General features: G+C 41.1%; 1 protein-coding gene across 9 annotated transcripts in view; it reads right to left on the minus strand.

Moving 5' to 3' along the window:
• The window catches only part of BAIAP2 (BAR/IMD domain containing adaptor protein 2), a 195,581-nt gene that overhangs the window by 111,917 nt on the left and 58,778 nt on the right, over nt 1-24,886 (minus strand). For 8 of the 9 annotated variants that reach the window (XM_084837719.1, XM_084837717.1, XM_084837718.1 and 5 more), the window contains 2 exons: nt 7,148-7,223; nt 1,219-1,305 (listed from right to left, as the gene is read on the minus strand). In XM_084837719.1, the coding sequence (XP_084693845.1) occupies nt 1,219-1,305; nt 7,148-7,217 (157 nt within the window). In that variant the 5' untranslated portion in view covers nt 7,218-7,223. Of the gene's footprint in view, nt 1-1,218; nt 1,306-7,147; nt 7,224-8,137; nt 8,392-24,886 lie in introns of all 9 variants that reach the window. The other variant, XM_084837720.1, reaches the window with a different exon arrangement.

Genomic DNA, 24,886 nt, shown 5'->3' on the forward strand with positions numbered 1-24,886 from the left:
ATACTGAGTGGACAACCTAGGACAGGGGTGCAGAATCTCAGGCCCAGGGGCCAAATCCAGGCCTCCGGAGTTTCCCAGATGGCCCCACCTGCTTCTCCTGGCCTCACCCCATTTCCCTTGACCACCTATCGTTTGGTGGTTTCCCAGGTTTTGTGCAGTTTTATCTGCATTCTAAAGGGTTGAAATGTTTTCCCTAAGGCTTAGTTACTTGCAGTAAGTCCTTTAAGCTAAAATATGATGGCATTTTTGATATTTTGGCTCCTCCCCTTTTGCCTTCAACCCCACCCACCATTGGAGTGAGAGCATTGCCATTGCCCTGAGAGCTTCTCTGACATGGCATTTGGCTCTGGGGCTGAAAGAGGTTCAACACCCCTGCCCTAAGAGAATTTGGATCTCCACTCTCTCCTTATGAATAAGGAGCGATTATCTTTCTCTGAAAAGGACGAAACAGTGCTTGTAACATCATCCTTCTCTTTGGTTTGACCTAATGTTAGTGAGACTTGAGGAGAGAGGGGGAGGCGCAAAGGCACTGCCCCCTCCTGGTCCTCTCACACACAGACACACGAACACACACACTTCTAAACCAGTTTGCTGGTTCAGCCCTGGTTTGCAAGCATGCACAAACCCAAATTTGTCAATGGTTTGCTACAACAAGGACCAGAAATCATATGCCAGGGGTGGGGACAGGGGGAGGCAACATGTGCATTTTGGGCTCCTCACAACTCAATCACATGATAGTTTGGCATTACATCTGAAGGGGCCTAAGTATGTAGGTGGATATATTCCAGCCTGATAAGCATTCCATACAGGCAGTTAATCAAATGAACCAACTGGTTGTTAAGTGTACAATTAAGAAAAAGAAAGGAAAAATCCAAAGTAGTTATGTGTTCACCTTCTTAACCAAGAGCAGAGTGTTTATTTTTACATAGTGTCCATCATGCTCAATATTTGTCTCTTTGTCTTATTGCAGTCACTTGTACTAGTCCATATATAATTCCAAAGAAAAAATCCAACTCCGTTTGACTATTGACATAGCATTGTCACATCCAAGGAGCCTAAAGCCAAATAACTAGCTTTATACAAGCACCAATATTTTGTGATCTTAAAAATCTAATGACTTCAGGAGGAAGCTGTGCTCGTGCAATATCCCAGTTTAGCTGAACTTGCTACTTTTAACCCTTCTAGTTCTACTGACAGCATTCAAGATGCCTGACTTACCCAGTTCCTTCGATCCTTGGCTTTCACTGGCCAATTCTCCCATTTTAACCAGAGCATCAAAGTATCCTTTTGCTGCATATGTCACACCTAGAAATTGAAAACATACATTATTGTCATGTATATTTTTATTCCAGTGATCCGTCAAGGAGTCTATAAAAGAAATATTCGCTTTATTTGAATGCACCTGCTGAATCAGGGATCATCTTCCACTCTGACTTGCAATAATGCAATTTGCCTAGTATTAGCCAGACTACCACATGGTGCCAGCAGCCCAGAGCAAGTCCACAAGGCACCTATAAAACTGCTGGCAAGTCCTGTGCCATCATTTGGGAATTGTCTCACCAGTCAAATGCTACCTAAAGTGGAATTTGGGATTCCTTCCAAACCAGATCATCTTCCAAAATTAGGAAAACACTACAATCCACATGACTTCTGTCAAATCTACCAGCCCCTATTTATCATACTTGCTATATTTGATATTCACATTCAAGGCCTGCATAATATAGCAGGGGTGGGCAGAAAGTAGATCTCCAGATGTTTTGGACTTCAACTCTCAGGATTCCTGACCATTGGCCATGCTGACAGGGCTTCTGGGAGTTGATGTCCCAAGCATCTGGAGATCTGCCTTCTGCCCAGTCCTGTAATGTAGCATGCATGGCAAAACAAATGGGACCAATGAGAATGGCTAGATTTTTTACATGGCCTGTGACAAGGCAGACTAACTTCATGGAAGTTTCACTTACCCTTATCTAATCCTGCCCCTGGTCTAAAACAAGAAAGGACTGGGGGAGGTAAGTTTTATTTTAGAACCAATAAAAAGAAGGAACTAGGTGGATATTATGGAGAACTGTGAATGAGATATGAGGAAAAAATACTGAAACAGAGTACAGAAGTCAGCTAGGAAAGCTACAAGAGTGAATGGCAACAAGTACAGTCATGTGAAATGGAAAAGGTCTGCTGCACTCCTGAAGTCACACAGTTGTGTAAGGATCTGTGAAAATATGATCACTGGACTATAATATACACATGCCTATTTCAAAGAGAAGATGCAACTAATTGCGTTTCTGGGATTGGCTCCAACAAAGTTCATGTATTCTTACTTCAAGGCAGACCTGTTGAGACTAATCTAGGAGCTTAATATACTTTAGCGCAGATTGACTTATGAGCAGTATCAATTTTAAAATGCCTTTTGGGATCTAAGGAAGGTTGCATTCTAGAACTCAGTCATTAAATTGGGTTAAAAAATCATGACACCTGTGAGTCGTGGAGAGCTGGGCAGATACACAGACACAGAACTTGGGCTTTGTTGATTTGAATATTCAGTATATGTTGCCATTATGCTTTCAAGCTCACCTCTACAGCTATGAGAGCTGGAAAATTAAATTTGGAAATGAGAGAAAGTGATAATATTGAAACTCTCAGGATTCCAACAAGATCTTATTAGCCACACACTTGTGGTTTGTTTATTGCCTACCCATTTTGGACTGAAGTAAAAGATTTTTCTCTGTATTATAATGAGATTTAGATCAGTTTCTCATTAATTACTTCTAATTTAAGAGTACAGGGAATTTAGACATAAGAATGATCAAAGGTGCATTTCAGGAAAGCTACCATCGAGAACACATCATAGCAAGTGGTAGTGTGGGCAGCTGATTCTGTGTGTAACCAGCCACAGGATTACATATAAGAATCTGGATTTTAGAGCAGGATGACATTCCAAGGACATTAGTTTTCTTTTTTTATGGTGGGGGTGCAGCGAAATGCTTGAGAATGTGGGCTCTGTATCAAAATCTCATGAGCCAGAAGAGGTCTGGATCTTGTATTATTCCCCCCAGGCTTTGTTAGGTGTTCCAAATTCCTTGAAAATCTAAATATTGGAAGCAATATTATGCAAAGCATACAGAAATCTGCAGGATTTGAGTAAATTATAGGACATTTGCTATCTTGGTGTAGAACCTGATTTTATTTTATTTTATTGTATTGGAGGGGGTCCACAAAAGTCTTAGCAAGACTACCTTATCAAGGCTCCAAAAATGCTAAGTGCCCAGCTATCTCTGACTTCCCAATACCACTCATAGTTTTAACTTAGTTTGTTGACATTCCAACTGCATACACATCACTTTAATTAGATAAGCATGGGGTTCCTCTTAACCACAATACACTGCACAGATTTTGTTTAACACCACAAAGCAATGTTGTTCCAGCAAGTGCTATTGATTGAAAATGCTTGTATTTCATAAGGATCTAGATCAGAAAACAAGGGAGAAAACAGGAACATTTAAGACTACAGAGTTATTCATGTAGGGGATCTGCAGATAGAATTCATTTATCAAAGCCTCAAGCAGATAAACCAGATTGGGAGAGTCAGTTCTCAGTAAGAGATACTGGATACCAAGAGTCACATCATAATGTACTTCCTTTAGCACTAGAGACTGAATAATCTGAACATAAAAGATAAGTTACATGGAACTGAACTATGATTTAGCTAGATTGATAGTCATAAATTGCTGCTTCTTTATACGACTGTATTAAGATAACTACTTTTCCTTTTTAAAATGTAGGAAAGCTAATGTACATGTATAAACGTAAAGGTGTCCCCAACCAGTCGTGTCCGACTCTAGGGTGCGGTGCTCATCCCCGTTTCTAAGCCGAAGAGCCAGCGCTGTCCGAAGACACTTCCGTGGTCATGTGGCCGGCGTGACTGAACACCAAGGTGCACGGAACGCTGTCACCTTTCCCGCCGAGGCGGTACCTATTTATCTACTTGCAATTTCTTGCTTTCGAACTGCTAGGTTGGCAGAAAATGTACATGTATGCACAATACAATTTTAAAAAGCCATCCTGCAAACCTCCACAACATGCAAAATAGGGCAAAGTTATTTATCAGGGACAGATACCAGAAAATAGGAGGTGTATGCATTGAGTGTTCCATTTCTCTCCCCCCTTATGAAGTAAAAAAAAAAAGAAGGTAAAGGTGTCCCCAACCAGTCGTGTCCGACTCTACGGTGCGGTGCTCATCCCCGTTTCTAAGCCGAAGAGCCAGCGCTGTCCGAAGACGCTTCCGTGGTCATGTGGCCGGCATGACTGAACACCGAGGTGCACGGAACGCTGTTACCTTTCCCACCAAGGCGGTACCTATTTATCTACTTGCAATTTCCTGCTTTCGAACTGCTAGGATGGCAGAAGCTGGGACTGAAGACGGGAGCTCACTCCATCACGCAGCACTCGGGTCTCGAACTGCTGACCTGCCGACCTTCCAGTCTGCAGTTCAGTGTCTTAACCACTAAGCCACCGCGGCCCCATAATGTACATGTATGCATAATACAATTTTAAAAAGCCATCCTGCAAACCTCCACAACATGCAAAATAGGGCAAAGTTATTTATCAGGGACAGATACCAGAAAATAGGAGGTGTATGCATTGAGTGTTCCATTTCTCTCCCCGCTTATGAAGTACTGCTCAATAATCTATTATTCCCTTTACCTCTCTGGAACATCAGTGATCCAGATCATGTGGAGAGCCCCCACAGATGGAAGAGGCTCTCCTCTTCACAAATTCGCCCCCCATGTGTAGAGGGTGACAAACACAACGACGGAGGGGGATATAGCTAGTGCACTCCCCATCCTCATGTGTTTAATAAACAGTGATAGGGAATGCCTGAATAGGTCGTGTGTGTGCGCGTTTGTACGCGTGCCCGCCCACCCACACCAGCATAGCCAATGGTGAGGGATGATAGGAACTACAGGCCAAAATACCTGGAGGGCTAAAAGTTGCCCAAGTTATGTACACACACACACACACACACTTACAGAACCCAATATGGCCACAAGAGTCCACAGTATGTTATTCCTGAGAAGGTGTCTTTCAGACACCCCACAGTGTACAACTCAGTTTCTCCTGGTAGGTTCTGTCTGCCTTCTTTAGATAACATTTTGATCTCCTTCTGGTTAATAGAATGATCAGAGTCAAAACAATTAATTAGTAGAATTTGGAATTAGCAGAATTGCTCTTATGTAAACATCCTTTTTAGCAAAAGATTACCAGGACATAATTTGGCCAGGACTCAGCCTTGGAACATAGGAAATCAAGAAGTGTAGCCCTTGAGCACACGTTGAGTTTTCTCACTACTAAGTTGCCATGGCTTTTCTGCCATTTAGGAGGCATGGATTTCAAGGAGGCTTGAGTACCAGTCCCAGCACATCTTCTTCTTACAGTACCCACTGGACACTGCAGGTCAGTCTTTTAAAGAGTATGCTAAGTAGCTGGTGTATACAGAATGAGCTGCAATTGGGTCAAGCAGATTTCCCTTAAGTCTCAGATAGGTTATACAATACACACATCTGATTCATCAGGTAATGTTTTTTATTTATTTAAAAACATGAACAAAAATCCCAGGGATGTTACCAGATCCTGCACTTAAGTAGGCAGAGTCAGCGAGTGATGCTGCCTAAAGGATCCTCATGCTGTCTCAAAAGAGTTGCTTTCAGGAAAACTTTCCCTGGGGCTTCATCTAGGTTCAGGTGCCAGCAAGCAGGATAGGAAGGCAATTAAGCTCTACTCCCTAGCTCAAGCCCTTGGGGGTAAGTGGGCCCAAGGTAGCCTACCTGCACTATGGAACGGAAAGTTTAACAACAGAACAGCAAAGAAACATCAAGGAAAGCAATGTACACAGCTGACCTCTCATTTGGTTAGAGCCAAAAAGTTTGCCCAAAACTTGGAAAAGTTTTTCACACCCAGTTGAAGCAGCCAGCACCGTTGCATCAAGTAAACCAGACATATTAAGATCACAAAAATAGTTAAGAATCCTATTACTTTCTCCATGGCGGTATGCTCCAAAGGTTAAAAATTACCTTTTATCAACCAAGGTCATTTCACACAGCTTGTTTTGTTTTGTTTTTACTCTGGGTAGCAAACCGAGGGGGGAAGGGTTGCTGCAAAATGTGTGGAACAGTTGTGAACTTAACAGTGCAGTGAAGAATCCTGCAGCACCTTAAAGACTCGTGTATTTTATCAAGGCAGCACCTTTCAAGGGGTATTTGAAACTTCATTGGATACAGCTGATGAAGTAGATCTTGCCTATGAAAATTCATGCCACAATTACATTTGCCCACTGGTGGGCTGCTTAAAAAACATTGAAATCAGCAGGATTTAAACAGTCTAATTATGCACAAGATTGCAGCCTTAGGTGCCAATCCTATTACAGTTAGTCACAACTAAGTCCCACTGAAACCAATGGGCATGTTAACTGCATCAAATCAGCCATGACTACCTATAGCTGGATCAGAGCCATACAGTATACTCTTATGTATGCCTGCTTAGAACTATGTAGCACTGAATGTAATGGGGCGTACACTCAGGTACAGGATTGCAGCCATAGCCTTATGTATCACAGTACTCTCTGCTGTTTGTTCTTAAAGGACTTGCCTTGTAAAACCCAAATACTGGGTTTTCTAACCCAGCACTGCAACATTATTATATACTGCCAAAAGTAAAGCATTCTGTAAGTTCTTAAAATCTACTTTTAATAGCAAAGATAAAAGAAAATCCAGAGAGGCTATTTAAGATGGGGAAATCCGAAGCTGTGTTTCTCATCTAGTTGTCTATAAATCAGCAGCATGTTTCTGGCTCATCACTGTAAGGAAGATGTTTCATGTCATAGCTCTCCAAGCAGTCTGCCTCTGGACAGCCCTTCATGGCACAAATGATAGTATGTTTGTATTTTAATTCAAAGAGCTGATTTGCAATTTGCCATTGATAGACAAGAGTATCCCTGACTTTTTTATTTAACTTCAAGAACAATGCCGACAACCCTAGCAGAGGATGTTACCATTTCTCCCCACCTACCACCACCCAGTGCCGGATGGCTGCTGTCTCCACAGCTGTCATCATGTTACAGCCATGTTAACGTGCACAATGCCACGTCACTTACCTGCCAAGGCTTTTTCATAGTTCTTCCCCATGGAAATGAAGTTCCGGAGGCTGGGGTTGAACTGCTCCATGATAGTCTGTGGGGAAAAAAAAACAATACATTAGCAATTTAAGGCCTCCATAGAGAGAGGGAGACACTGTGTTCTTGTACTCCTTGTCTAAACAGGTATGAATATATGAGAGGCTGACTCTCACTACCATGCAGAATTAAGTTTTTGAAACAGAATCCTCCAACATACACACACTCCATGACACACAGACATCACAAACCAAATTCAATGACATTTTATAGGACGATGATGTATATTAACAACTCAGACCAGGATTTAGGCATATAACTATATGTGATGAATTCCAGACACCACAAAAAGCTCCTGTGTGACCATTTTATACTGCCAGGGCTGGAAATATGAAACCAACAAATACAAAGAAGTAGGATTAGAACAGCTGGCAATGGTGTGCAAACACTTCCATCTGTAAACACAAAAGCAAAGAAGTTAACAGTAACAGCAAACTTGATCAGAAACAGAAATACTGCTGTAAGCACATTTGTACTTTCCTCAGTCTCTCTACAGAACACTATGCACAGGACCAGATAAGAGTGCTATTAATTGTATACTTGAAGCCACGCCTACAAGTTCCAGTTAATACATGGGCCCTGATGGACAACGCAGTGCAGGCCAGAAGGGTATTTCTGTACTTCAGCACCCCAAGATGAGGAACAAGAATTGAGAAACCTTAGTTTTCTATTATAGTCATCATCAGCTTCCCTACATAGATTCTTCATTAGTCATTTAAGCATCAATGTAATACATTTTTAAAAAACCTTTCTGCATAGTAGGTAGTACCAGAACACGATTTCAGGCTAATATCTTGCTTATACATGTGGAGTTGTTACCCAATGAATGCAAGTCTACAGCACAGGTGGCAATCCTGTAATAAGCATGATGAGAAACCACCTGTGGCAGTGAGAGCAGTGAAGAAATCTTACTTGTCTGCCATACTGCTTCTGCACGATGGCAGCCAGCTGAGCCGTTTCCAGTCATGAAAAAGATCAGAGATGGATGCAGCCAGGGTTCCATCTAGTTATGTTGTTTAGGGTGGGTTTCAGCTTAGGCAGCTTAATGATGTGGACAAGTTACTTAGTGGTTTGAGACCTACTGCTTGCTCTTCTGATTTCTTATTCATTTTATTTACAATACTTGTACACCGCTTCACATTCAAAGATTTCGGAGTGGTGAACAGCTGATGGGACAAAAGAATAAAACCCATGCTAAAATAATTATTATTTTAAAAAAGAAACAGAGTTCTGATAAACCGAGTACTGATAAAACCGTGGCCAGTCACTCAAGGAAGGCTTCCTGAAATAACAATGTTTTCAGGAGGTGCCGGAAGCAACACAATGTTGGTACCTGCCTGACCTCCAAAGGCAGGGAATTCCACAGGAAGGGGGCCACCACACTAAAGGCTCTTCTGCTCATGTACTCCAACTGGACCACAGATCCATGTGGCCCCACCAGGGACATGATCTATCTAACCCTTCCTGGATTTTAAAATCTGCCAGGACTCGGTTTACCATCTGGATCTCAGAAGTGGTTAATGCCTCTCTGAGAGAGCATGTAGCTCCCAGTGCACTTATGGAGGCAGTAGTTAAAACCCTTTTAAAAAGCCAAATTGTAAGCCAAACAAATTGCTTCAAGAAATACTCCAACTTGGACTTGCTGGAGTGTTTCCTAATGTCACCACTGCATTGAGGATTTTTCTCAGTCTACCTGCATCGGTAGCTTCAGGTGAAGCTTCAGTAGCTTCAATGTGCTGAAGCAGGTCAAGAATTACTACTGTTCAGCTATGGGACAGGATTGTTTGAATGGCCTTGCTGTGCTTAACACACTATTTTTATCCAAAATAATTGGTGAATTTGCACAGGAAAAAAGAGAGAAAAGCACTTCTTAAATAAAAAATGAACATTTAAAAAAAATTATTGCATTGCATTTTTTGTGTTAAAAGCGTTAATTTGTTAAATGTAAACATTTAAAATATACCACAATTTCTGTAACCCTGTTTTGGAATTTCTTCATTTTTTAATTTACCGGAAGCATCAAAAAATGGAAGCGGCCTCGGCCTCTCTCGACCTCTGAGAGGGCCTGTGTTTGGCCTCGCCAGAAAATGCAGGGTAATAAGTGTCTAATTATACTATTAATATAGTGTTCTAATATAGTGTGCCAGCAAAAAAAATGTTCTGCATCTTTCAACCAGAATACATATTTTAAAGTGGAATAACTCATTCATTCAATTTTAAAGAGTAACAATGATATCCTTTCTGTATAAAATAACCCTATGTGACTTGGAAGAAATTCAGTAAAAATAATGAACACCATTCGATGTAAGACAGCAGTATAAAATAACAGGAATTAAAAACACCATCAGCAGAATCGCAGAGGCACCAAGTTCTGAAAAATCTCAGGATTGAACTCCGTGCACCAACTATGTTTCTCGGCAAAGTAACCACATTCCTCTTTTTAAAAGAATGTGGTCACTTTGCCTAGAAGGAGCCTCCAATCCACCACTGCTACAATCAGAGTTAGGGCAGCTGGCCTAACTAGGCAGATACTTAAGGTATATGCCCAGTCTTAGCAAGTGCCTGGGAGTCAAATCAGAAGAACCAAAGTGGCTTACTTGAAAGTAAGAAAAATGGTAAACAACTGTTGAGCATGTGATTATTTCTTTCTTTGCAGATGTGGTCTCACTGCTTTGCAGCAACAGGGGAAGTCCAAGATATTTTGCTGCCTGAGGCGAAGGACAAGATGGCACCCCCTCCCACATACACACACACCCCTCTCCCAGATTCAACATACAGAAGCTGACAGGACTGGCAGTTGAATCTTACTCCAGAACTGGCAATGGGACAGCATCTTCACTGCACCAGTTGGCAGCAAGCTAGCATAGTGGGCACGGGGAAATCTCCATGGCGTACACACAGAGCTCTGTCCTCCAATATCTTGTTGCTGTTTCTTTCCCCCAGCACCTGCTGCCTAAGGCAGTTGCCTAATTCTGCCTAATGGTGGGGCTGGCCCTGTGTTCTGGCTCTTTCTAGTGTTTGTGTCCTCTTGAAAATTAACTCATGCAGCAGCAGTTTTAAAATTTCATCAAGTAAATTACTTGCAGCTCTATGTGCAAGGAGCACACCCACAGCCTGTACAATTTACATTGCTATTCTTGTCCCAAAAAGAACAGTGCTTTGACCATGGAAGTCTTTTTAAAAGATAGCATTTTTGTCAACTAGCATGAATAAACATGGGTTCAAACACGGTCCTGATCCAATTTTTGTAGCTTTAACTATGTGCATCTGTAATCCCTGCACTGTACAATGGGGATAGTAGTGATATACCCCATAGGCAGGACAAAAAATGAAGGATAATGCCATTTATAAAAACAGTGCAAGACAGTGCAAACAACTATTGCAAAAGCACATGTCTAGAGAAAAATGAAGTCCAGGCTTATCCGGGCTTTAGGAGCATTTGAATTTGCCCTCAGCAGAGTAGTTAATATGTCTGGTTGCTTTTAAAATATTATTCTGTAGAAGGCACCAAGATTGAGAGAGAGAGAGAGAGAAGGGGGACCAACTCCTAAAGGGGTTTCAAGGACAAGGAGAGCTCTCACCTCCAGTTCCTGAAACACGTACTTGAACTGTTTTTCTAGCTCAACTTAACTACTAACAAGAATGGCTCTTTGTTAAGTGTGTACATGCTGTGAAATGAGTTGTCCTGCTCCCTTAGCTCCACAATCCAAAAAGTCATTCAATCGCTTTGTAACTATGGCACCTTAAAACGAGACAAAGAATTCACTAGCTGCTTTCAGACTGAGAAACTAACCTCTGAACTAATGGGAACTTTGCCTTTCAGTAAGGCAAACCAGAGTCAGTTAATAAGAAGGCTGGAAAAGAGGCTGGTTAACAGAACAAGATCAGTACATAATTCATGGGACTTTTCTATTAAGAACTTGCCTACACTCCATCTTAACTTTCTTTTTTTCCTCATAGTCAGAGCATCTTAAAAGAGTAAGATATTCCTCAGTATGAAAAATGTAATTTTCAATTCTGGCTTTACAGCTTCTTTTTTATTTGTTTTAATGGCTTAGCACACTGGCTAATGGAATAGTGGCTTGATTACAGATTAACAGAACAAGCCATCTGGGCTCTCGCGTTCTCAGGACCTGGCTTATAATTCTCTCTTCTGCCATCTCTTCCTTATTACTAAAGTGCTATCCCAAAAGACGACATACAAGGAAACACATACACACAATATCTTCAAAGATTTTAGTGAACCAAATCGCCATACTATTTGGGTAGCTCAGTTCATTATTATTTTTTAAAAGAAGGAACAGTTTAAGTACCCCAAAATTTCCAGGTTAGGAATTAATTTTCCTGGATGCATACTACAAAAATGCACCCCCAAAAGCCACAAACAAGTGGAGCTTTTCCTTAGATTCATTGAAGATCCATCGTGTATGGTATCCACAGGAAGGGAGAGTTCAGACTTCTTACTCACAGTCATAACCATCACCCTTTGTTCAATCCTCAGGGAAAACAGACCTCTTATAGCACAATACCCAGTTCTGGCTGCAACCCATTGCTTTAATAGAGATAGAACTTTACAATTGCCCTAATGCAAGCTGAACTGCACAGACACAGCTGAGATGAGCAAGACTGCTGTCATCTCAATCATCCTTTTACCACTTGTCCCCCCACACTACTACAGGTTGAGTTCTGGCTGTTACTCTCCTCTACAAGGGGGAGGGGGGAGGAAAGGAGAGAAACAAGATACTTCTGTTGAATAAGCTGATTAAACATCTGCCACCTCAATTGAAGCTGGCCAGGCAAGTATAAAGCTCATTTTCTGCCTGAAGTGTTTTTATCCCTCATTTTTGGATCCTGTTCTTTTGAGACCGTGACCACTGTAATTTACTTCTGCAAGTGCAACCCACTGCTAATGCTAAGAAGCAGCGGCACATCTGCCTTTCTGGAGTACAAAACAGCAGGTTATTAATTTCAAATAGGCAACATTCTCTTCAAGGCAAACACATCCGAGCTTGGAGATTTCAGTGCAGTACATTATGTCTGGAAGTAACATTGTTGGACTTTAAAAAATGTTGGTTAGCTCAGGAATTTCCTTTAAATCTTCAGATTATTTCTGAGCAATGGCTTCATTCCAGCAGTCTTCCTGACAGGCTACTAAGTGAGCAGAGACATTTGTGCTTGCAAAGAGGACCACCCTGATCTTCTCTTGAAAACAAAATGAATAATTACATTTGTGAGGATGTTTCAAGAAAGCAGAAGAGCCAGGCTCTGAGGAAACAATGGTTCAAATTTCACCTAATTTAGGACTCTTCTCACCACAAGCTATTTGGGGGTGGGTGGAGAGATAGTTAAAGGCATACTCATAAAAACAGCAAAATCAAACTATCATACTGTTTATGAACCACCCCATTGTTCACATTTTTTGCTTCTGTATGATGATATGGGCAGTAGGAAGGGGGGGAGTCATAAGCTAAAGGGTGGAGAGAGAGGTGGTTCAAGAGGGCAGCTGGCTTGATATGCTCTGCAGACCACCTAACAATATTGCCAATTCAAGGCATCCATATATGTATGATCATCATCAGGAATTATGCCTTTAGACTGCAGCCAGCAACTATGTTGATGGAATATAGAAGTTCCTCTTTGAAGGTTGCCATGTTTATTTGTCCACAAATGAATATGCGTGCAGATGCATACATGCATACACACACACACACACACACACACACGACGTTTGCAAGGTCCTACTGTTTCGGTTTCTGAAATCTCCTGTCCTCTGTCTATTTCAAAACTTCTCTATGAAGCTATAAACCCACTGCTTATATGTGGGCTTAAAAATAACCCCATTACCTTGGGAAATGTGCCATTTATTTATTAAAATGCATTATATGTATATCCTATTTACTTATATTCTTGCCCTACCATTCTACCAAGGAGCTAGTCCAGTACTAACTAGTCTCTGGGGCTGTTCACACTACACGCTAACCTACACTCCGTGTTTGAGTGTGAGTTGTTTTGAACCATGAGGTGTTTGTTGAATCATGGGTTATCATCTTGTCTGAACGCAATCAGGATGGCTTGTTAACCATGCAGTATGGCTTATTTCCTCAAACAAGCCACCTTGAGAACCCATGGTTTGTTGTTGGGTTGTTTAGGTTGGTTAATAAGCCACACTGCATTACATGGTTAACAAGTCACCCTGGCTGTATTCAGACAAGACGATAACCCACCCTGCATAAAATGCGCCACGTTCAGACAACACACTAACCCACGTTTCAACAAACAACCCACAGTTGTGTGAACAGCCCCCCAGACTTGATCAGCTTCAGAGATGAATGGAACTACATCAGATGCCTCCAGATCATTCCAAAAAAGCTCCAAAAGGAAAGTTACCACTACCTAGAAGTTCCATACTGTCAGTCCACTTAGTTGTGCCAAACAAATCCTACAGCGTCACATCTTGGTCTTGTAGTAAAAAGAATGCACTGAAGCTGCTAGCAAAAACGTGTTTCATGGATTATCTTCCATGATTACAGGAGACATTTAACTAAGGAAGACAATCTATAATTCATCTTTCTTGTGATCAAGAAGAAGAGATGTTTGAAGGGAAAATGCAGCCTTTTCCTGAAATAGGTTTCACTTCACCAAGTTGGTACAACACCATTCCAAAGTCATATTCCAGAGTGCAAATAAGGCTGAAGCAATTGTAGAGATTGCCAGAATTGTAGAAGATTCCACATTTCAAGAAGAGGACTAGTAAGTGATATAGGCTGTATCTTTTCTTAATAAAGCTCATTAAACCTCACAAATAGTTTAGATTATAGTTTAGCCACCCATCAGACTGCATTATGGAAATGGAGAAGATACATATGTTAAATGAAATAATGGCTTGCATTGTCAATTTACATTCTACATAGTTAGAAAACAGCTTAAAGCAGAAATGCCCAGTCCAGGTAATGCATGGTCTTAGTTTTTTAAAGTTAGGAAATAACCCACCTGAATCCCTTTCAAAATCAGAGGACTGCAGATGGGTATGGCAAGGAAGAATTTGAGTAACAGCACTACTGGCATTTTCAAAGAACATAATACAAGGACATCGTACAAAACATGCAGATGCACCCTAACAAAAGACACATCTTCTTTAATGCGTTTTTTCCCCTAAACACAGTCATAGTCTCCACGACAGAGATGCAGCCATTATTGCACTTTACATAATTCTTTCACTGTCTCAGCAATCCTATATTGAGCAATATTAATCCAAAGCAACAGAGCTAAAGATGTAATAAGGAATTATTTTATTAGGAAAATGGAGGGAGAGGGGGATGTAACGATCTATATTTATATCTTCTCCCTTTTCCAGCAGTATTTCAGATTTTCCCCTAGATTCTTCTTTTTAAGAGAGACACGAATGAAGCTGCCTTATATCAAATCACGCCACTGGTCCATCTATTTTACCCCATTATTATTTACTCTGACTGGCAGCAATTCTCCAAGTTCTCATGCAGTGGTTCTTCCCAGTCCTGATACCAGAGTTGTCAGAAACAGTTCAGATGTCATGTTATTTTACATGTAAAATGTATGTTGTACCAATAAGTTACAGCCCTTCCTTGAGTATGTTTTCAATGGAATATACATAAACAGGAATAAACCAAGATAATTCTACAATTCTAGATTTATTTTTGAAAAGCAGGTTGCAGCAGTACTCTATATGAGATAAGATAAGCCTACACATGCATACAGTTATTAAAAGCATTTTATTCTACCCGAGCCAAAAAGGCTCCTGATCTAACAGCTGAGAAACTTCAGACTTTCAAAACAAAATTCCACAATTTTAAATTGGATTCTAGTACTGTGTAGGCATTGAGTTTATGTACACCAGTTGCTGGGGAACATGGGTGGGAGGGTGCTGTTGCGTTCATGCCCTACTTGAGGGTTTGCAGTCGACAGCTGGTTGGCCACTGTGTGAACAGAACGCTGGACTAGATGGACCCTTGGTCTGATCCAACATGGCTCTTCTTATGTTCTTACTATAGGATTTGTGGGCATTGCAAAAAAGAGGTAAAAGCAAAAATGCATTGTGGTTTTGCTGAAGATGCAAACACCATGACAAGACTGGATTTTGTTTCCACCAAGTAGAACTAAAAATGTTATATTGGCATTAGGGAGGTTCACTTTCTAGGCATCAAGAATATATATGAACTGTGGTTTCGTTGCAACTCGGCAGTCTCTTGCAATTGCTACTTAATACATAAAAAAAGAGAAACTCACTCCTTAGAGGAAAAAAGCTTACTTCTTGTTACTCCTCCCCTCAGCCCCTCTTTTCATCAAGCATACAGATGATACTTGCAAGCAGCAAACACTTCCTGGATATCTTATTTCATACACAGGTATTTAAATAAAGATCAAAGCTGACTACCATTATCTTCTATATATATAAAAGTCAAAAATTGTGTGTGGGTTTGTGTGTTTGTAGCTGACTGCAGGGCCGTCTGTAACACAGGGATAAGGGGGAGCTGCCCTGGGTGTAATCACACTGTAGGGGCCCATTGAGCCTGTCATTTGGGCCCTACAGTTGCTGCCCCTTTTACTTCACATTCTCACTTTCCAGAGTGTATGACAAGAGTCACTGGGTTACATTATTACTTTGTTTATACTTTCCCTTACTAACAAGTACACCCTCTCAGTCATGGTACAGGCCAGGTTTCTGATTTCAGCTATGAGTCATCCTATTGGCCATCTTTCATTCTATTGGTCTCTCTCCCATTCCCTCTGACTTCCTTCACCTTGGATTGGCTGATTGCCGTTTGTTCCCTCCCCTTTACTCATGGTTTCTTTTCTGACTGTGGAGAGCATTTAGTTTCTCTCCCCTGTTCCTGCAATATCCAGCAAGGACGCCTCTGTTGAACATTTTAATAGTGGTATGAGATTCAGTGTGGATTATATTGTAGTAGTGCTTACAGATTCAGTCTCTTGCATTTTTAGTAGTGTTTTTTATACAATCTGCTCATTATAATTGTTGTGCTTTTTTAATCAAGTCTGGTGGATTCAACTTTTCACCTTTCTTATGGGGCCTTTCCGAGAAGCGTAAACCTACCTTAATGTGTTTCTAACAAATAGTGCCTATGACAAAATTACATCCCAGGCAACGCGGGGTATATCAGCTAGTAGAACCAAAATGTTACTCCGCAGTTAAGTGTAATACATTCCTTAACATTCCCAGTTTTAGCCGCAACCCACCACTCCTTTCTTGACTTTGTACATTTTCTTTGACACTGTTTGAAAACACTTGCTCAAGAGAAACACTGCAGCCTTATTCTGGGCTACAGTGAAAGAATCAGATGCAGAGCATGTAGAATAAACAAACTCCACACAGTGATTACAGATTTAAATGCAGCTCACTTTGAGACACAGTTCTTTATAAGAGGCTTTCAGCTATAAATGTCTGCTGGGGAGCTTTTCCACCCCCCACCTAGCACAAGCACCCTTTAGCTATGGAGTCCATCAAAGATTTTGGGTCAGCTCTTTACAAGTGTGGACAAAACATTCTCACAAAGCTCCAAGAACGTAGCATTTTGCTGGCAGGAGTTATGGATTTGGAACTGGAATCACATAGCAGTATTTCAGAAGATCTCTGCATAGAACTATGCTTCATAGTTCTCTGCTGTCCCAAGTTCTTAAGACACATGTAAACAAAAAAAGTCCCATAGCCCAGGATGCAAAGACTGCACTTCCCTCTTCTCATTTCTTGGAGAAAGGGTCTATGAGAAGGGATCCAGAAACCTATGCAGTTCATTTCTTGACTTGAGTAGGCTACCTCGGATAATCAGTGAACAATTTATGAGCAGTTACTCAGTAGGCAATCAGGGCATTTGCCCCTTCTGCAACAATAAAAGCAGCAAAACAGACAAAATGTTCCCAGGTAACAACATAGGGCAAAGCAAGGAAGACTTTAACTAGGAAGGTTATTCAGCCTTTGCAGTCCTAGACCCTGAGATATCAATACCAATATGTTGTTCTTAGCATAGCACATCTTCCTAGATTTTAATCAGAGCATCAGATACAGAAGTGTCCTGGGAGTCAGAGATTATTGTCCAAGTTTTGGTTTCCTGGATTTACATGACTTCACCTTCTTGGTTAAGTTCATTCACCTTCTTTCCAGACTACCTTGTTCCTCCAAGGTGACACCCTTTGAGGTTCTGCTAGCTACAGACTTTTGGTTTGTTACAGTAAGATCAACTTTTCTTGTGCTATTTTCCCCTTAGCAGATTAATTTGGCTTCCCCTTAGACCAAAATGGTCCTGTTCACTTCAGCCCAGATGCCACTCTTCGGTCATAACTTTACTACCCAGACAATGATCTTCACAGATAGCATGTGGAAGAGAACCAGAAGATTTGGGTTCTCCCGTTGCAGCCTCATTTCTGCTCCTGTTACAGCAGGCTCTACATAACTGCCTGTGTCTTCCCAGAGAGAAGACTCTTTAACCTGGAGAGGATTTTAGCATGGATATAGTTGCCAATACAATTAAAAATCCTTTAATTTAACAGGATCTCAGAGATGGTTTGTTGAAAGCCTTACCCAACAGATTACCCAGTACAGTCCCCTAAACCTCTCATTCTCCCACATCAGACTGCGACCAGTCAAGCCACCAGATGCCATTCACCTTTAAGCTACCAAAGTGATGGAAGCCCAGAGGCAGAAGGTTCCAATCATATTTAGAGCGCAAATACAAAGTAGAAGACAGAAGCCATAAACTTTGCAAAATATTGCTTAGGGACTAGTCAGCCCCTACCATATTTTGACTATGTGATAAATTTACCCTAGTCAAAGACACCCAGCCTATAGACTCCATATTTTCTTGGGCCAAGGTCTCCAGACAGGTCTCACACTTTTAGCTCTTAATTTTTGGTTTTTTGAAAAGAGAACATTTCTAGCCCTCACGATTGCAGAATTAGAGTCTTAATATGTAACTTAGATCTCAAAGGTGTAGAAATGACAACATAAACAAGTATATATGTTATATTTTGTGCCAGAGAGGCTTAAATGGGTGAAGCTGTTTGTATCAGGACTTGCCCATCACCAAAGCCAATAGAAGCAGCAATATGCCTAGGTTACATACCATCCCCTTGACGTCTACCTGTATTTATAGTATAAACATCCCCATCCTCAAGCCGCCTTGAGTTCCTTGCGAGAGGGAGAAAGGCGGGGTATAAATGCAATAAATAAATAAATAAATAAATATTGTGGCTGGTTATCAGGTAAAGCTAACAAGATCATTTGTTTGCCACACATGATGGATGCAAACTTGACAAATTATAAAATTGCATTACTGTCAAAATTGTAATTTGTCATCCTGTTCTGTGGCAGTGTGGTCATGAGATCTTTTGCCAAGGTAGAGTTGAACTAAAGAGAGTACCTTGTTGCCACTTTTGTCTTACCATAGATAGCATGCTGTTATATCAACAAAAGCTTTACTAACAAGACCCTTGACACCTTTATCATAGCAAAGCAAAGTGCAGCAGTCCTAAACATTTGTATGTGTTTTGAGCTCAAAAGGCCTTACTTTCCAGGAAGTGCGCTTAAGATTGCAGCCTGTTTAAGCAAAGCTTAAAATCTTCAAAGACAGAGATCTCAACACCACTTTTCTTGACCCAGGGAATTCATTCAGGTTCATGGGAGGGGACAGCAAAGTCCTATATTCAGCAAAAGCCTGGCTAATGAAAGCAAACAGCATTCTTGCTTGAATTCTGCCCGATCAGCATCACCCACAAGTTGTTTGCTTTCTATGTGCTGCCTAGACAGAGTTTGGAAAAAAGAAAAAGGCAAAAGGCAACACAAAACCCTGGCAGCTAAAGGTTGAAAGGGCTTTGTGGTTTTGTTCCATTGCTCTAAATTCCCGTGGTATTACTGCTCAACTGTTTGGGACTGTTATAGCTTTAATTCAGCTGCCAAAAAATTGAAACTAATGCAAAACACGAGGACTCCAGGAGAGGGGGGGCGGGGATAGAGTTTTGTGCTGAGAGAGATGAATAGCAATAGAACAAAGGGGTGGGGGGAGAAAAAGTTTTCCCCATACCTCGGTGGAATACATTCACTGGTAGTTTAGGGGCATCCATTTGAGAAAGTTTAAGGGGAAAAGATTTGAGCACAGCCCATCTCAGCTCTGCATAAGGACACAAGCAGACAGGAACTAATTAAGAAGCCATAACTCCAGGCCCGTCAAGTGCTGTTTTATTAATGAAAGTGAGGTTAGTAATAGACAAGTAGCAAACGTTTCTCTTGAAAGCTGTCAACCCAGTCATTTCAGCCGGTCCTATAAATTGACTTAAATTATATACATACACAAAAATTGCACCCCTTCTGCAGTATCCCGTGTGTGTGTGTGTGTATCTTTCAATACTCTCACAAACACATACCTTATTAGAGAGAGTGTGTGCGTGCACGCATACGCACACACACATATATAATGTATGTAGCCTCTTGTTGAGGGTGAAAGTGTAGAGTGCCAAAGCTGGTTTGAAACTCAACATTAAAAAAACTAAGATCATGGCAAGTGGCCCCATCATTTCCTGGCATATAGAAGGGGAAGAAATGGAAGCAGTGACAGATTTTATTTTCTTGGGCTCCAAGATCACCACAGACGGTGACTGTAGCCATGAAATTAAAAGACGCTTGCTCCTTGGGAGGAAAGCTATGGCAAACCTAGACAGCATAGTCAGAAGCACAGACATCACCTTGCCGACAAAGGTCCGTATAATCAAAGCTATGGTTTTCCCAGTAGTAATGTATGGCTGTGAGAGCTGCCATAAGGACTATAAGGAAGGCTGAGCGCCGAAGAATTGATGCTTTCGAACTGTGGTGCTGGAGAAGACTCTTATGAGTCCCCTGGACTGCAAGGAGGTCCAATCAGTCCATCCTAAAGGAAATCAACCCTGAGTGCTCATTGGAAGGGCAGATACTGAAGCTCCAATATTTTGGCCACCTAATGCGAAGAGAAAACTCCCTGGAAAAGACCCTGATGCTGGGAAAGATTGAAGGCAATAGGAGAAGGGGATGGCAGAGGATGAGATGGCTAGATAGCATCACCGATGCAATGAATATGAACTTCAGCGCACTCCAGGAGAGAGCGAGGGACAGGAAGGCCTGGCGTGCTATGGTCCATGGGGTCACGAAGAGTCGGACACGACTTAACGACTGAACAACAACTCATTAAGGTATGTATCTCTATATGTATGTGAGAAGACTGAAAGACAAACAAGCCTTAGACATCACTTGGCAGCAGAATGGAGCCCTGGGCAGGACAGCAATTGGACAGTGATATCTGTTTTACCCCTCTCCATTCTTCCCTGCAGGAGTAACTTGTAAAATGGGTGTCTGCAGATAAAGATGGGATTATTAAATACACCTTGGGAACTATGAGTCAACAGCTGCTGCCATCTTTTGAGTGAGTAACAGGAACTATTAGGAACTGCTTTGGTTTACAGACCAGCTGGGATTACTAAGTTATAAATTTACCAATTTCTAGTCCTTAGCCACCGAACTCCCCAAAAGAGTTATCATACCATTAATAACCTTGCACAGAAAGGTCAAAGCATTAATGCAAGATGAGAAATTTCCCCAGATTAGGCCCAAAGTTAGCTTTATTATTTATCAGAGAACAATACTGCAGTCTCAGAAAGAAAAGGACATTCGTTATAGCTTGATATTCAACACAAAATAGTACACAACAAACAAGAAGCAATACTTTCAGAACTGGACAATCAGGACCCTCAGAGAGAGTGTTCAGACCCAACAATCTGGGTCTGAGATACCATGGCTTATCAGACCAAGAAGCAGTCTTGTGCCTGTGTGTTCTCTACTTACCCTCTTTCTGTGCCCATCTTCACGCAAGATACTGTAGTTTGTTAAATCAGTTTTCCAGTGATAGCTGAACTGAAAAACTGTGGTTTAAGTGCTGCTTACAAAACCATGATATCAAACATAATGGAAACTGCAGTTTAACAAACCAAAATACCTTGCTTAATGTATAATTAATGGCACATAAGGGGAGAATGGAGTGTGCAGGTACAAGGCTCATTCTTAGTCTGATAAATCATGATTTATTTGGACCAAGGTCAATACGGATCACCCTACAATCCAGTGGATATAGTTTTCACTAGTTCCATGATGGAAGCCCCCGCCTTGGTTGTATTGTTATAGGAGAACTTGTTTGCAGGCTAGTTTGAGGGCATAAAGAGATCCAGGAACATCAACAGACCAGGGCAAGTTTAGGTTTAACTTAAGCCAGGTAACACATATCTGGGTAATTTGGTAGCTGGTATTAAGGAAAGAGCAGCCAAGAGCAAATAATAGCTATGTACAGTCTGATCATTTAAAATGGAAGCAACACTGGCTAGTGCAGGCACAGACTTACAGTGGATATTTCCTGTATGCTATGGTAATGTTTTACTAAGACATTACTGAGAGTATGCCATTTTTATTTATCACATTTGTATCCTACACTTCCTTCAGGTAACTCAGAGTGGTGTATATACTGTTGCTTGTCAATAAGTGCTCAGACACGTTCAATTGTTTCAGACACTAACTTTACTGAATAAATCCTAGCTTAACTCCCTCCGCCAAATCCTCACTTCCTTCCAAAACTGACACAACTTTAAAAAATATTTCTAAACCCCTGATTTAATTTCATCTGCATAACATACCCAACAGAAATATCAATTTGCTATTTCACATATATTTCTTAACAGAAATAGTCTCAAAGCACTTTGGAGGATGCTAGTCTTGCATGATTTCATTTGTTTTGTGCCAGTGTTACAATTTCTCTGCCCATTGCACAGTTCTCTCCATCATGTTATATGTCATTTTCTTCCTCTTCTTCCTTAGAAACTTTTATTACCATGAAAAAAGATATTTTTTTCCCCTTTGTGCTGGGATCACTGATCTCTTAACTTCTGTTGTTATCATTGGACATGCAGGAGGGAGTATACAACTTGTCTTCCTTCAATGTTGCTTCACCAAGACTATCTCCTTGTCTAATCAGATTCCTTAGCATTGTGTTTAACAATATATTCATTTTAACCTTATCTCCTTATTTAACTTTATCTCCATTTGATGTCAGAGTCATAATGTGTTTGGAGGAGAGTATTCTGGTAACTGGATGCAATATCTGGAGACTACTAGTTGTACATGTTTCTATGGAACTAGGGAGCCACACTGCACAGTGTATTTGCATTACATTTGCAATTTTCCCTTCAACCTTGAGGCTCTTATTTTGCCTATAGTTCTAAATTAATCTGCTTCTCCATTTGCTTTCGACTAAGAGGGATAATTTTGCTGTGAGTGTGCAAACTGTGGAAATTTAGGCCCTTGAAAAAGGTGGGCCATTGTCTGTTTGGGGTACATCTGGAAATGTAGAAAATAATTTTGTTCAATTTTGGGATCACTACTTTGTGGCATTAATATCTGCTAGTCTCCACTACAAGGTATTCAACAACAGCTAGCAAGTAATTTCCCAAAACATAAACATTAGAAATCGACCCAGCCATGGTCTTTAGGATCCAATGTGGCATCACAGCAAAGGCAAGGCAGGCCTGTTTTGCACTGTTTCTATGCTATTGCATCCATCTGTGGAAACCTGACCTTCTCTCATGGTATCTTTTCTGTCTTTAAAATTCCCTGTTGTCCAGAGAGTTGTACTACTCTTTTTTGCAATGCTTGTGGTAAGACTATTTTGGATCCCTTCAAGAAAGCAGATTTCTGCTATAGTAATGAATTCATATTTCATTTCTTCATAGCTTCCTTGTACCATTCCAGTTCATTGTTCATTATCTCTCATTCTGCATAAGGGTCATTACCTTCTTATATCTTTTGCAGTTTCTCATTTTGACTTGAAGTGACACCACGGAATAACAGAGAAAACCTACACATTCTTATGCTATATATGATTATGAATTCCAAAATCCATTATTAGGCCACCTCAAAGGTCATAAAAATGTACAAGCTTTCAAGATCTCTTCATCAGGCAAGATGTTACAAAATGGCCTAAGAAAGGTATTGCACTAATATGGATTTTGGATTTTCCTATGGCTAAATGCAGCTACTTTTCTGATTTTTTAATTATTCTGAATGGCTGACTTGTCATGTACCATTTTGATGGTGAGAGAGGTGGCCAGATGTGTACTTTACAGTAAGGGTATAATGCTGGGATTTAAGACTCTCAGTCCTTGCCAGTGGTTTTGAACCTGGATTGTCGAAGACTGTTTCTAGAGGTTTGTATTCACTGAATAAGGGTAAACCTGTTCCCATAAAGGAAGATGGAAATGTTCACATCCTAATACAGTTGTCATTGCTACTCTTTCTATTTCGAAGAGTCGCCATCCTTGATTTGTTAACACTCTGCTTGCATATGCCATGACATGACCCTGTTACATCAACATGGCTCCAAGTCCAACTGGGCTGGCACCTACAGTTACAGCAGGTATGACAGGAATGAAATATGAGCCATACCTGTGCTGGATAATTTGTCTTTTCTAGCTTGCAAAGCTCTTTCTGATTTCTTGCCCCATTTTCACTGTACATTTGGTTAGTTAGGTACCACAGATGTCAAGCCACCGTGAGTGGAGAATGTGGAAATGAATTAGAACTGGGATTTAGCTCCACCTGGTGATTCATTCCTGCATTCATGTCAAGCATGGAGAATACTTGTGAGCCACTGAGACAGGTATTGTGTCATCTGTTGGCGCAATGTGCATCACTCAGATGACTGCTTGATTAGCTACTTATATCTTCGAAGGTGCACATTTCATTGGGTCTTTTAGCTGCTCTATGATGTTCAGTGCTTCCAGTCACTGTAGTTCCTCTTCCACTTTTCGTCCCTACATGAAATAGCATGTGGCTATATGACCAGGGGGGTGTCTCCACGAGCGACTTACTCCAAGCTGGCTGCGTCTGGAGGTTGTTAGGGATACATGATTTTGTGGCCATCCAGCAGCCATCCTGGAGCTTAATGTGGAACAAAACGAATTTCCTGAGACTGCTTATAGTCCTATTCTTTTCCTTAAGTTGGGTTGCCCGCAGTATAGCTGCTGTGTGCCCCAACCCCCACATTTACCTTGGATATGCTAGCCCTGCCCAGGGGTGTGCCTTTCACCATTACCCTGGTCAAGGGATGTTTCCTGTCCCTGTGTTTCCCAGCACAAATATCTGTGTGTCTACTCAGAATTAACTCCCATTGTGGTCAATGAGGCTTATCCTCTGAATGTGCACTCCAGAATTTACAGAGATTCCCCTCAATCGAAATAGCACATTTTAAAGCACTAATTCCCTCCAGACTGTAAAGTGCAATCTCGATGCTGCAATTCTCCATTATTTGGTTTATTGCCATTCAGAAGTAACTACTTCCACCTTTGATAATCTGATCCTGAACAGCATTGGGTTAGAAAGGGGACTGGGCTGGGTTTCCCATCCCTTTGTTTCCCAACACAAACACATGTGGCTGCTTAGAAGTAACTCCAGCTGTAGTCAATGAGGCTTGTTCCTGCAGTGAGCACTCCTAAAGTTACTGAGATTCCCATGAATTGAAGCAATGCATTTAGGATCCTTAATATAAAAGCTTCGAAGCTTTGATTGATCACAACACAGCAGGGAGAACACGGTGTTCCTGCGTTCTT

This window comes from Heloderma suspectum, chromosome 2, assembly GCF_057233095.1.
Source record: "Heloderma suspectum isolate Gila_16-S chromosome 2, 16-S_ref, whole genome shotgun sequence".
NCBI classification, from domain to species: Eukaryota; Metazoa; Chordata; class Lepidosauria; order Squamata; family Helodermatidae; genus Heloderma; species Heloderma suspectum.